The sequence below is a fragment of the Gavia stellata genome, chromosome 6 (genome assembly GCF_030936135.1).
Source record: "Gavia stellata isolate bGavSte3 chromosome 6, bGavSte3.hap2, whole genome shotgun sequence".
Taxonomy (NCBI): domain Eukaryota; kingdom Metazoa; phylum Chordata; class Aves; order Gaviiformes; family Gaviidae; genus Gavia; species Gavia stellata.
Genome location: NC_082599.1, coordinates 969755 through 982216, shown reverse-complemented (window position 1 = coordinate 982216; position 12462 = coordinate 969755). Strand labels below are relative to the sequence as shown.

The 12462-nt window shown below is 53.5% G+C and overlaps 1 protein-coding gene across 1 annotated transcript in view; it reads left to right on the top strand.

Annotated features, from left to right (window-relative positions):
* DHX30 (DExH-box helicase 30) overlaps nucleotides 1-12218 on the top strand; it is a 28092-nt gene extending 15874 nt beyond the window's left edge. Inside the window, exons 8-19 of the mRNA XM_059818565.1 lie at nucleotides 1481-2302; nucleotides 3485-3563; nucleotides 4369-4473; nucleotides 5605-5780; nucleotides 6788-6994; nucleotides 7389-7470; nucleotides 7982-8175; nucleotides 8259-8418; nucleotides 8700-8857; nucleotides 9332-9435; nucleotides 9573-9712; nucleotides 10438-12218. Coding sequence (XP_059674548.1) covers nucleotides 1481-2302; nucleotides 3485-3563; nucleotides 4369-4473; nucleotides 5605-5780; nucleotides 6788-6994; nucleotides 7389-7470; nucleotides 7982-8175; nucleotides 8259-8418; nucleotides 8700-8857; nucleotides 9332-9435; nucleotides 9573-9712; nucleotides 10438-10673 — 2463 coding nt within the window. The 3' untranslated portion in view covers nucleotides 10674-12218. The remainder of the gene's footprint in view (nucleotides 1-1480; nucleotides 2303-3484; nucleotides 3564-4368; nucleotides 4474-5604; nucleotides 5781-6787; nucleotides 6995-7388; nucleotides 7471-7981; nucleotides 8176-8258; nucleotides 8419-8699; nucleotides 8858-9331; nucleotides 9436-9572; nucleotides 9713-10437) is intronic.
* The last annotated feature ends 244 nt before the right edge of the window (nucleotides 12219-12462 follow it).

Here is a 12462-nt window from a genome sequence, read left to right as displayed (position 1 = left end):
TTCTCTGTATGCATCTGTGACATTTGTCTGCATCATTTGGCTTTTGGGATGTTACGGAGCGCAGTTTTGGCTTGCTTATAGCCTCCTCTGTAGGCTTACGAATGCTGCCTTGTGCAGGCATTGGTTCCATTAAACTCTGGTCATGCCTTGTAGCTTTACAAGGACCAGGTGCCGGTACTCGTGCATTTCCCTTGGGAGTGTCTCTTGCAGTATTGCTCATTAGTGGTGGGTGCAGGTCCCCAGGCACCTGGCGGTGCTTTCATCCAGGAGATCCCTCTTCCTGGTGGACCAGTGGTGAACAGACACCCATGGGAGCTGAAGTGGTGCCGAGGCAGGGTTCCTTAAGAGCATTCGCTGTCAAAGCAGGAGTTAGTGCGACGGTAAGATGAGGTTGAGCGTAGCTCAGGTACAAATGGTGGTGTTGGGTTGATGCCACCACAGGCATGGTGGTGGTGGGTTGCTGGTTGGACTTAATGATCTTACAGGTCTTTTCCAACCTTAGTGATTCTGTGAAATGTGAGCAGCTTATTGAAGTCATTGAAAATAATGCCCATGTTTGGAAGTTGGCAAGTCACTGATACAGCACTGATGCGGTACTCTTAGGCTTGAACGATAAAGATCTCGGGCAATCTTTACATCATCTTACAGGTATTGTAGGGTAAACGGAAAGGCAGTGAATGTCCTAGAAAGCCAAGGCTATGCCTAAGACAACGTCCGCTTCTGAATGACCTGCTGTAAGTGACTGAACTAAGGGCTAGAAAAGTTAGAAAAACAGCATCTTGAAGAAGATTGATCTGTCTCCCATGCTTACCTGAACGTGAGCTGTCACACCATGTGTGGAAGGCTTGGCTTTGCGACTCTGAGTAAGGCTGAATCCAAAAGTACTGATTTGTAGCTGAACTTTTAATCCCACGAACATCTGGGCCAATGCTTTGATTTGTGTTCTAGACAATTCCTGACCGATTGTTGCTCCTTTTAGTTCTTCCTGTGGGATGTGGGACTTCTCTTTTTTCTTTTGCCAAGATAGAATATTTCTGGCTTAGCTGAACGCTTATGTTTTATGTAAGTTACATGTCTGGGCTTCCTGAGGGAGGGAAGGGTGGTGGTGTAACTTGATAGTTTCCAAAAGTTGTCTCTGAGGGGCCGTTGCATCACTTGCATGCAGTGTAGCCACTGACGTGAGGAGCTTAAGTTACTGTTTTGTGCCTGTCAGTTTGGGCATCAGCACTAACGCCCCTCTTAAAATAGGGGACACGATAAGGAAGATGCAGGGAGCTGCTCAAGTTAATTCCCACTTTAAATAACCTCAATTAGAATACAAGAGGCTGAGTTACCTAAAATCTGAAGAGACTTTGGCAAAGCTTCACGGTCACTGCAAAGCCAGTCTGGTTGAGTCTCTTCCAGGTACTTGTTTCTTTCTGTCCTTCTCAGGACTGGTACTAATCTTTTTGTCCCTGCCAACTTTCTCCATCTCTCACAGTATCCAGTGGACATCAGGGAATCCAGGCCCCGGCTTGCTGATGACATGATGAACCTGAGCAAGGAGTCTGGTGCGATAAGTGATGCAATCACAGGGAAGACATATATACCCATGTTGGAAGCAGAGGAAGTGCGCCTTAGCCAGAATCTCCTGGCCCTCTGGAAAAGGAGAGGATCCTCGTGGCAGGAGAGCCACCCGCTGCCAGTAGATCCTCACAAGGACACCATCCTATCAGCCATTGAGCAGAACCCTGTTGTGGTAATAGCGGGAGACACAGGCTGTGGGAAAACCACGAGGATCCCTCAGCTCCTGCTGGAACACTACATCCTGGAGGGACGTGGTGCCCGCTGCAACGTAGTAATCACCCAGCCAAGGAGGATCAGCGCCATCTCGGTCGCCCAGCGCGTGGCACAAGAGTTGGGTCCCAACATGAGGAAGAATGTGGGCTACCAGGTGCGACTGGAGAGCAAGCCACCTGCCAGGGGAGGAGCCCTGCTCTTCTGCACCGTGGGCATCCTGCTGCGGAAGCTGCAGGGGAACCCCAGCCTGGAGGGCGTCAGCCACGTCGTGGTCGATGAGGTCCACGAGCGAGACGTCAACACTGATTTCCTGCTCATCCTGCTGAAAGGCATCCAGAAGCTCAACCCTGACCTGCGCCTGGTCTTAATGAGCGCCACAGGAGACAATCAGCGTTTCTCGCATTACTTTGGGGATTGCCCTGTGGTCAAGGTGCCGGGTTTCATGTACCCAGTGAAGGAGTACTATCTGGAGGAGATCTTGGCGAAGCTGGGCCGGCACCGACACCGGCACTACGAGATCAAGGTGGGTACGCAGCGTGGTGGTTAAGCGGTTTCCCTTGGAAGAGGCGCTGACTTCTGGCATATCAGCAGGGGAGAGTTTGGGCCTGGAACTGCTCCCTCTTTCCTGTGGTTGTTGGACAGTGTTTGCTTAGCTTTAATTCCACATCAGCCCTCATGAGGTAAAGTCAGCTTAGTAGAATCCCAGAGTATTTTGATTAAATTATGGATAAAGATGACTTCAGATTTGGTCTGAGTTACTTTTGTCCCTCTTTCATGTGAAGTTTGTTTGAGTAAGCTAACAGCTCATTGTACTTGTGTATGTATATACATAGATGCAGACTTGAATGTTTGCATGCTCTGTGCAAGCCTGGTCCAAGACTAGGATGGTTATGGCTTACAGCAGTCTGTTACCTCAGTACTCACCGTCCTCGCATGACTCATTTCCCTGATTGCTGCTTTTTGCGACTAATCTTACTGTTCCTCTGGAGAATGTCCTCCAGACACGTACTCTTTGCTGTGGGTAATCTTACTTCAGTTGTGGGTCTTGGAGTCACAGAATCGTTGAGGTTGGCCAGGACCTCTAGGCATTTTCTAGTCCAGCCTGCTGGACTAGCAGGTGTCAGCCCATTTCTCCAGCCTGAAGAGGTCCCTCCCTATGGCTGAACAACCACCTGGTGTATCAGCCACTTCTCCCCGGTTTGTATCATCAACAAACTTGCTGAGGGTGTCCCATCGCCTTCAGGGCAATCTTCCTCTTTCTGTTGTGGCTGGGATTTTTACCTGCGCTTTTTAAGCTGGCCTGATAGGTATGTTCCAAGTTACCAAGAGATACAAAAGCTGCTGCTCTGTGCCTGGTGGATTTGAAGTCCCAGGTGCATATGGTACAGTTTTCTCCCCCAAAATTTCATGTTAATTTTGTTACTTGTTAGGTGCTGTTCAGTAGAGGTACCCAAATCTCAGCTTCCAAGTCTGGAGAATGGGAAAGGGACTGTATATTCTCACTGCACAGCAGAGGAAACTGGCAGCAGTTGTTCCAGATGAAGCCAAAACCAGGCTCCTGAGGTTCCTGGCTCCTAGTCCTGGGCAGGCCGTCCAAGTACAGGCATTTGCTCTCTCCAGAAGATGCTCTGGGAGGCTGTGTGCCTTTCTGCTGACTGTTAGATTGCAGCTCATTTATCTGCGTGTGTCCTTCTGTTTTATTCAGCAATCGGATGATGAATGTGTCCTTGATCTTGATCTGATCACCGACCTCGTGCTCCAGATTGATGCCCACGGAGAACCAGGTAGGTTCTGCCTTGCCCCTTGCTCTTTCCTTTTGCTGGGGGGGGGGGCGGGGGGGGGAGTGAACCCTGCAGAGTCCAGACCCTTTGCAGAGAAAACATGATGTTGAGCTTGACTTCTGCAAGGCCACCTTGAATTCCTGTTGAACTGAGTGGTCTTAAGCAGTGTGGCATGAGCTAATTCTGTTTGGCTAAGACAACACTTGAGTCCTCAGTGTCTCAGTCTTAGAGTCCTGAGATACAGCTGTTCCTGGGGTGAAGGGCAAGACTTGTCTGCGCTCCAGCATTTGCAACCTTGTGCTGCACAATTTAGTTATTTTTCTGTATTGGAGACCCATCCTTGCTAAATATCTTTGCCTGGGAGGTGATGTTTTTGTGAAGGCAGGACTCTCTGAAGACTTTTAAGAGTTGCAAGTGTTTCAAAGCTAGTAGAAGGTATTCGCTCTCAAACTACAGGTAGCCTGGTTTCTTTTTGGCTTTAAAACCTGTCCTAACGAGCTCACAGAAGCAGATACAGCATAGCAGGTATGAAGTCTAGATGAACGTTCCCCTGGGTCTGACTTCCCATAATGGCTGTTATCTGTCATTTGTTCATGATAAGTATGATCCAGGTTTCCTTAGACATCAGCTGGCAGAGGGTATCACAGACCAAGGCCCTGCTTTTCTTTGGCTTTCTTGGGCTAAAGGTTGCTCTGGACTTGGGGAAGTAATGGCTGTCCCTTCTCTGCAGCAGAAACAGTTTGTCTGCAGCTGGGGAAAAGTGCTTGGATTTCTAGGTCACTTGTTCTTAACTCTTGCTCTGTTTCAGGTGGGATCCTCTGCTTCCTCCCTGGTTGGCAGGAAATTAAAGGAGTGCAGCAGCGCTTGCTAGAGATGCTCGGATCTCAGAACAGCCGGTACCTCGTCTTACCAGGTGAGATGGCAGCGCCAGACCTTTTCTCCCCAGGATTCAGGAGAATGGATGGGCCAATTGACTTGATGAACCCCTTCAGCTATTGCACTCTGATACAGAGCAAGCTTGTATGCTCTGATGTACATACCTGTTGTGTAATTGTGCATGTTAAGCACGAATAACTCCTCCTGGCAGAGGCCATCCAAACCTGTACGTGATCAAAGAAACTGGCTTCCTGTTTGCCTCCAGCAATTCAGAATTAGGCAAGGAGGAAAGTGGTAAATTCTGCATTGCTGTAGCTGCATGCTGAGCCTACATAGAAAAAATTTTCAAGGCCTGTTTTGTGGGATGGAGATGTACTCTGTAGCTCAGCTTTGATTAGTGAATTTAACATTCTCTGTCCCAGGAGGGAAATTTATAACAAAAGCCAGTATTACTCTGTAAAGCTGTAGATTTTTGGGGTTGGTTGGTTGGTGTGGGGTTTTTTGTTTGTTTTCTAACAGTCCTCCCTATTCAATGTCAAATAAGGCCAGCCAGGAGCACAGCTTTGAGTGGTTCAGTTGCTAATAAATGCAGGTGTTCTTTTGTGAAAACTACGTGTTCTTGTGCTCCCCCGCTGCTCTGTGCAGTTGCTGGGAATTTCTCCGCATCACAGATCTGTAATAGGGCAAATATGTGATACAGAAGAGTTACAGGCCTTTGCTGATAACCATTTTTGACCAAGTGAAGCCAAATGACAATGAGGATACCCCATTCCCCTGCCCCGGTGGCCTTCTGAAAAGGGGGAGCTGCAGAACTGGACTCTGGCAGGGAGTGGGACTTCTGCTTGGGGCCCAGGGATGTTCTGGTGGTGCCATTAGCCTCTCGGGGATGGGAGGTGATCAGAGCTCCTGCTGATGTTGAGCCATAGATTGAAGCAACTGAAATGAGGCCTTCCCTAATGATGTGTGGTAGATGATTTTTCCTGGTGTCTGGCTGGCAGGAAACTGCTGACAATGACCATCAGTATTACAAGTGGTGTCCCCATCCCTGTCCCCCGTTTCTGGAAGCGGGAGGTGAATGGTACAAGAGGGCTGAGAATCAATGCCCACCCTGGCCTTTGTACTGCAAAGCAGCTCAGCAGGGCAGGGCTGACTGTTTTTTATCTCCTAGTGCACTCCAACATCCCCATGATGGACCAGCAAAACATCTTCCAGCGGCCTCCACCTGGCGTCAGGAAGATTGTCCTGGCCACCAACATCGCTGAGACCTCCATCACCATCAATGACATTGTCCACGTGGTGGACAGTGGCACACACAAGGAGGAGCGCTACGATCTAAAGACCAAGGTACTGATGCTTTCTCGCCTCTTAAGTGCATTTGAGACGTACAGGAGCTAACGGATGTTTCAGAGCAACATCTGAGATGCCGTTAATCGGATGATAGAGCTGCTTCCCATTTGGCCCTCAGGGCACTGGCACTGTGTCCCTCTTTGGGGACAGAGTGTTTGCCTTTACCAAGCTCCCTGCCAGGCTCCCCAGCGACTTCTGCTGAACAGGCAAAAGTCTGGTGTCTTCAAAGAAACTTAAGGCAAATCCCGCTCCCTTCCCATCTCTCTGTTAACACCATCTAACATCTGTAGCTTTTCCATTTGCTTTCTGCCTTTTTCTATGATTTCGTCATAAACTGCTCTTGTTTGAAGCTGGCTTGACCCCAATGCCTTAGCTTGTTAGTCAGCTTTAAAGGGGGCGCGTTTACATGGCTCTCAGGCCATGCTTCCGGCAGTGTTGGGCCCTGTGAAGACTCTTGTGCATACGTTTTCATAGCAACGTGAAGGCTGTGCCACTGTTGCTCTTGGAAGAAGGGACTCTGGCGACACGCTACTGCCCCTTCCCCTCCCTGTGCTAGAACATCTTACAGGGCCAGGTGGTGATTCCCACCTTGGAACAGTTCTAGTTTAAAACCAACCCTTTTGTATTTGCCTGGTTTTAACCCAGTTTGTCTCGCAACACAGACCCCGTCTGTGCTAGCAGGCAGCAGGACTGGCGTGGGGGAGGCGGGGACCACATTCCGCTGGCAGCTCCCAGCACAGCAGCGTGATGAGCCCCTGGGGAGCACCGTGGTGTGGAGCCAAGGCAGGTTTCCAGCAGATGGCATCAGGGTCTCATCCGTGCACTGAGCGGCTCAGGCCTTCACGCTGCTGGGTGCAGGAGGGTGGGAAAGGCTTCCCTTGCCCTTTAGCGGGATGGTTGATCCGTCGTGAGGAGTTTCCGAGATCTGTGGACTGGATGGAAGGCTGCGTTTAAACAGGACAGAGAGCCGTGAGAGTAGTCATGCTGAATCCTTCTTCTCCTAGGTGTCCTGCCTGGAAACTGTGTGGGTGTCCAAGTCAAATGTGGTGCAGAGGCGAGGGCGTGCTGGCCGCTGTCAGTCGGGATTTGCCTATCACCTCTTCCCTCGCAGCCGCCTGGACAAGATGCCAACTTACCAGGTTCCAGAGATCCTACGCACCCCACTGGAGAACCTGGTGGTTCAGGCCAAGATCCACATGCCGGAGAAAACAGTAAGCACAGTACATGCCTGCAAGACTGCAGCCGACTGAACCAGCAGGATGTGGCCTGCCTGGTGCCAGTTCAGAGACGTGATTTGACCGCAGACATGAGCAGGAAAAACCCAAGATGCTCATGATTTTAGTTCTTGCTTTCCTAAATGCAGCGCTGTCTAGGGAAGTTATGACCAGGAAATGTATAGATTACTTAGATGACAGAGTATCTCTAAAAGACTCTGCGAGAATGGAGAGGGCTGAGCTCATATCCCTGTAGGCAAAGAGGGAATTGTGTTGCAGTCTGGGGCCCTGGGGCAGGGCAGTGGGCTCCCGAGGGCTCTCCCATGCTCCTGTAAGGGAAACATGCCTTTTTTTTTTTTTTTCCTTTTCCCTTCCCCCCGCTGTGTTGCAGGCAGTTGAATTTCTCTCCAAGGCTCTGGACAGCCCTGACATCAAAGCTGTGGATGAAGCAGTGATCTTGCTGCAGGAGATTGGTGAGCTAATGCTGCGTCCTGGTGTGGGTGTGATGGAAACATGTTTGCTGTCTAAACACGGGAGGTGGGAGGTGGCACAGGATCCTGTGGGACAGACCGGGCAGGATTATCCCTAGACAGGGGTGGCAGCTGATGGGGACTTCCTAAACCGCACGCGTTGCGGTGCTGTTTTATTTCCCATGCTGCTTTGCTCAAGAACTGGGGAGAACTTCTCAGTGTTTAAAAAAAGAAAGGTGGGGAGAGCAGAGAGAGAAGAAAAGCTGGGATCTGGAGTTCATAGCTGGGGTCTTGTGGATTGTCGTCTGGCTGGTACAGCCTTTCCTTTGGCCTTGGGTCAGTTAAACCTGGGTGCTTACTGCAGGCACCCGTGCTGCGTGCCTCTTCTGGAGGTTGCACCAAATCTTCCAAGCCCAGTAGGAGGGTTCTCCTGGCAGCTCTCCGAAACCACTGGCCACCATTTTGCCCTCACTCGGCTCTAATGGATGCGCCCTCGTGGGCGGCTCTGTTGCAGGCGTGCTGGACCAGCGAGAAGCCCTCACCACTTTGGGCAAACGCCTTGCCCAGATCTCCACAGATCCTCGGCTGGCAAAGGCCATCGTCTTGGCGTCCATCTACCGTTGCCTCCACCCTCTGCTCGTCATCGTTTCCTGCCTCACCCGGGACCCCTTCAGCAGCAGCCTGCAAAACCGTGCGGAGGTGGACAAGGTGAGGAGTCCCTCCTAGAGGAAGGTAGAAAGCAAGAGAGGGAAGGGGCTGCCGCTCGGCTGATGCGTGTGTCTGTCTCCCAGGCCAAGGCTGTTCTGAGCCGGGAGAGTGGGAGCGATCACCTCGCCTTCGTCAGAGCTGTGGCAGGCTGGGAGGAGGTGCTGAGACGCAGGGACAGCCGTGCCAGGGATAACTACCTGCAGGACTATTACCTGTACGGCCCCAGCCTTCGCTTCATCAATGGTGAGTCCCAGAGGCCTGCTTCTTCCCTCTGTCCCCTGAAAAGGCTGAAGAACATGGTGCAGAAATGGGGTAGACTGGGCAGGTGACTGCTGGCCTGGGCGCAGGATCTGACTTTGGCACTCATCAGTGCCAGGGAGGCCACAGGCAGGACAGGTCTCCTGTCCTAGCGCCGAGGCTCAGCCTCCAAGGCCAGAGCTGGTGCTGCCCTGCTGAGGTTATTTCATTCAGTGGGGCGAAGGAGAGGGTGAATCTCATTCCTTGGGGCTCTCTCCTCCCCATAGGCCTTGTCAAGCAGTTCTCTGAGAACCTCTATGAAGCCTTCCTGGTGTCGTCCCCATCGGACTGTACCATGCCTTCGTCCGTATGTAACCAGTACAGTGAAGAGGAAGAACTGGTCAAGGGAGTCCTCATGGCTGGGCTCTACCCCAACCTCATCCAGGTACTGGCTCCTGCTCTGCCATCGCTCGCCTGGGCTTGCTGGTGACTGTGGGTAGCATGGGGAAGCGTGGAGGTACCAGAGACACTTGTGCTGTCTTGGGAGCGTGTGCCCTAGGCAGGCGGCCTGCTTGTGCTTCTGCCTGCTGCTCCAGCGCTGTCCCTGGATCCCCCCCTTGCAAGAAGTTTCCCCCCCGCTGTGCAGGCCCACGCTTGGGTTCTTGTAGCTTGGTCTGGGAGCCTTCGAGGTGGCATCTTCTTCCTCCCGTTTGCTGCCCGTTGCATGGCGTTCGGTGACTTCCAGGTCTGGTTGCCCCCACGTACGTACTTTGCTAACACAGTAGAGCTTCTGGAAGTGGAGGAACATCCTTGGCCCTACGCACACGTAGGGGAGACAGTGGTGGGGAAAGCCAGGCTGGCTGCTTGTGGGCAGTGCCTGCTGGTTGTGCGGGTGTTGGAGACGCTCTTCTCGTTTCAGGTGAGACAAGGCAAAGTGACCCGTCAAGGGAAGTTCAAACCCAACAGCTACGCCTATCGGACAAAGGCTGGCACTGTTCTGCTCCACAAGTCAACAATCAACAGGTGGGTGATCTACGTGTGTCTGTGACCGTGGGAGGGTGGGCTGTGCTGAGCACCCCGGCACTGCCTCCGACACGTGTACCGGTACCGGAGTGCAACACGTCTCTGCCCGTGGCTGACGAAGCTGTTCCCCTGTGCAGGGAGGCATCCAAGCTGTACAGCCGCTGGCTAACGTACTTCATGGCGGTGAAGTCCAACGGTGGGGTGTTTGTGCGGGACTCCTCCCAGGTCCACCCACTGGCCGTGCTGCTCATGACCGACACAGATATCCATGTCCGAGGTGAGTGCAGGGCTGATGCGTCCGCCTGCACGTCCTCTTGTGCCGCGGCAGGCTCCTCCTGCCGCGCCTGACACCCCAGGCACCCCGCTCCTACGGCTGTACCACAGTCCGAGGGGCTGCAAGGTGGCTGCCACCGATCTCTGCTATGAGCAGCTCTGCTTCTTCCCTTGGCCAACTACCTTCCCCTGCTCTCTAAGCTTCCTGCTCTGGGCTGGGTGTTGCTGTAGTGTGGCTGCAAAGGCGATGGTTTGTGAGCTGTTCTCAGCTGTAGCTCTCCGGGGAGACGAGGAAACCGAGCTACAGGCAGGCTGAGCAAGCCTTGTGCCTGAAGGCTCATCCCTGGGGAATGAGGAGTTGGGCTGGTCTTCAGCCACGGCTGGTGTGTGGAGCGGAGCGAGCCCTTCTCCCTGTGGATGCGTTGCTTTAGCCCGTGGGTTTTTGGCAGTGCTGCAGTTACTCTTTAGCCCCCGAGCTCAGACAGGCTGCGCGATCGGTCACCTCCTGTGGGAAACAGTGGGAGGATCCCAGTGTCACGGGTCAGAGCGCTGCCTGGCTTTGGTGGGAACTGTTTGGCCCAGCTGAGTCCCGGACTCTGGGCTAAAGTGAGTGTGGGGCGGACCTGCGCTGCCCCTGGTAACGGTGGTGGAGAGGGCCGAGCGGCCAGCACGGGCTGGGACAGGTCAGCACCCTTCCTGCTTCTCACCCCCTCTCTTCTTCCCACTAAGATGATGGCTGGCGAGCAACAGTCTCCCTGACAGACAGCGATCTCCTGGTGCTGGAGGGAGACTCCTACACCATCCGCCTCCTGCGTGATTTCCGTGTGTCGCTCTCCAAGATGGTGGAGACGTGCCTGTGCTATGAGATGGCAGCCATCCCTGGGGACCTGCACCACCAGCACAGCCAGCTGCTCGACATCCTGGTGGATCTGCTCAAAGGCCCTCCTGGCAGCTTTGGTGCTTAGGCAGAGCTGGAGGATTGTGTGGGGACTTGTAATTTGTATAAAGATGTTCACAAATGTTTATTTAAATAAAGTTCTATTTATCCCTTGTGAAGTCATCTCTCTCCATCCTAGAAGATAAATGTTGTCTGAATCTCCTGCTGTCGGCTCCGTGCATGGTCACCGCGTAGGAAGAACCAGCGCAGTACCGCCTGGAATGGACTGGGAGTGCCGATGGACCCCGAGGCGAGCTTCGTGGGCACCCACCTCCTCCGTTCTTAACAGCGTCAGTCCCTGAACCGGAACGCCAGGACGCAGCTGCCGCGGGCTGTCCTCTGCCCATCCCCACAGGGCCGGGCTGGAGCAGCTCTGGTGCGAGAGCTACTCCGGGCTCAAGAGGAGGACGGACGTCTCGGCTTGCGGCTGCGCCTGCTCCGGGGGCCGGGCAGAGCGTGGATCCAGCAGCTCCGGTGCAGGGTGGTGATGGTCGTGTCTTCACTCTCCCCGCGCCGGGAGCCCTGAGGACGTCAGGGCGGGGAGGAAGCCCTGAAGGCGCCGCACGGACCCGACGTTCCACGCGGGATCTCCAAGCCTCACAGCGGGGCCCTGCCACCCCACAGCGCGAGCGCAGCCGTGGCATTATGAGTGTGAGATGTGACTTGTCCTTCCTAATCTGCCTGTACTTTTTGTCCTCTTGCGTTGTTACTTTTTTTTTTTTTAATTTCTTGTTCTCCCTACGTCAAGGAGGCCGGATCCCTGTAACTTGTACAACACAGGATGTGATTGTAGATGCCAGTCTGCCTGTGAGCGCTTTCTCCTGCGGGAAGCCAGGAGCATAGGCACAAAATTATTTGTTTTTTATAAACAGGGACCATATTTCTGTGGAAGGAGGATTGTGACAGGCACAGCATTAAATGAGAAACCTGGAGTTTAATCCCAGCTTTGCCTTGGATTCCCTGTCAAATGAAGACAGCGACCTACCTCACAGGGCTGTTGTGAGGCTTCGTTAATGTTTGTAACGCGTGCGAGCCCTCGGGCTGGACAGTGCGGGAGAGGAACAAGTACTTCACACTCGCTTTGCAGGCGGTGGGGCGTAGCCCGAGGCTTGTGCCCTCGCGGGGTGGAAGCGGTGCTGGAGGGAGGGGCGGCTGCTGCTTTCCCCAGCAGCTGAGCAACGGGCAGTTGCAGGGCTGGGGATCGTTTGTTTTTATTCACCATTTCTTACGCTCTTTGTATCTGAAATCGATGCGAGGTTTGACCGCGCCGGCCGGGGCGCGCTCCGCCGGGTAATGGAAGTGGCAGAAATGCGCCAGCTGAGCGCGGGTGCGAGGCTGTTTCTGCCCGTGGGAATGATGGCAAAGGAGGTCCTGCCCCGGCAGCGTCCGCCCCGCGCCGGGAGCTGCCTTCCTCGGGGGCCACCCTTTGGTTTTCCCAGTTCTCTACTAAGATTTAATTTACTCGTCATGGGCTTCAATTAGCGGAGCTGTGGCCTCTGCCATCTGAGCTGATGTACTGTAGCGGGGGTGTGCGGGAGCCCCATGGCTCCAGCGGCTGTGGGGGAAAAGCACAAGGGCGGGGGGCTGGTGCCCGACTCCGGCAGCGGGAGCCGGGGCTGGAGGCATTTCGGTTCTGCCGGAGCCTCCGGGCTCCGCTCCGCTGGGCTGCGGGCCATGAGCCAGCGCGGGGCCCTGGGAGTCCTGTGGCCTGTGTTCACTCAAAACTTTTCATCTTCATTTCACTTGCTTGAGGTTGTCACTATTATTTGACCAGTGTTTGTTTCTTTTGGCCTGTATAATGGGCAGTATGGTTTTCC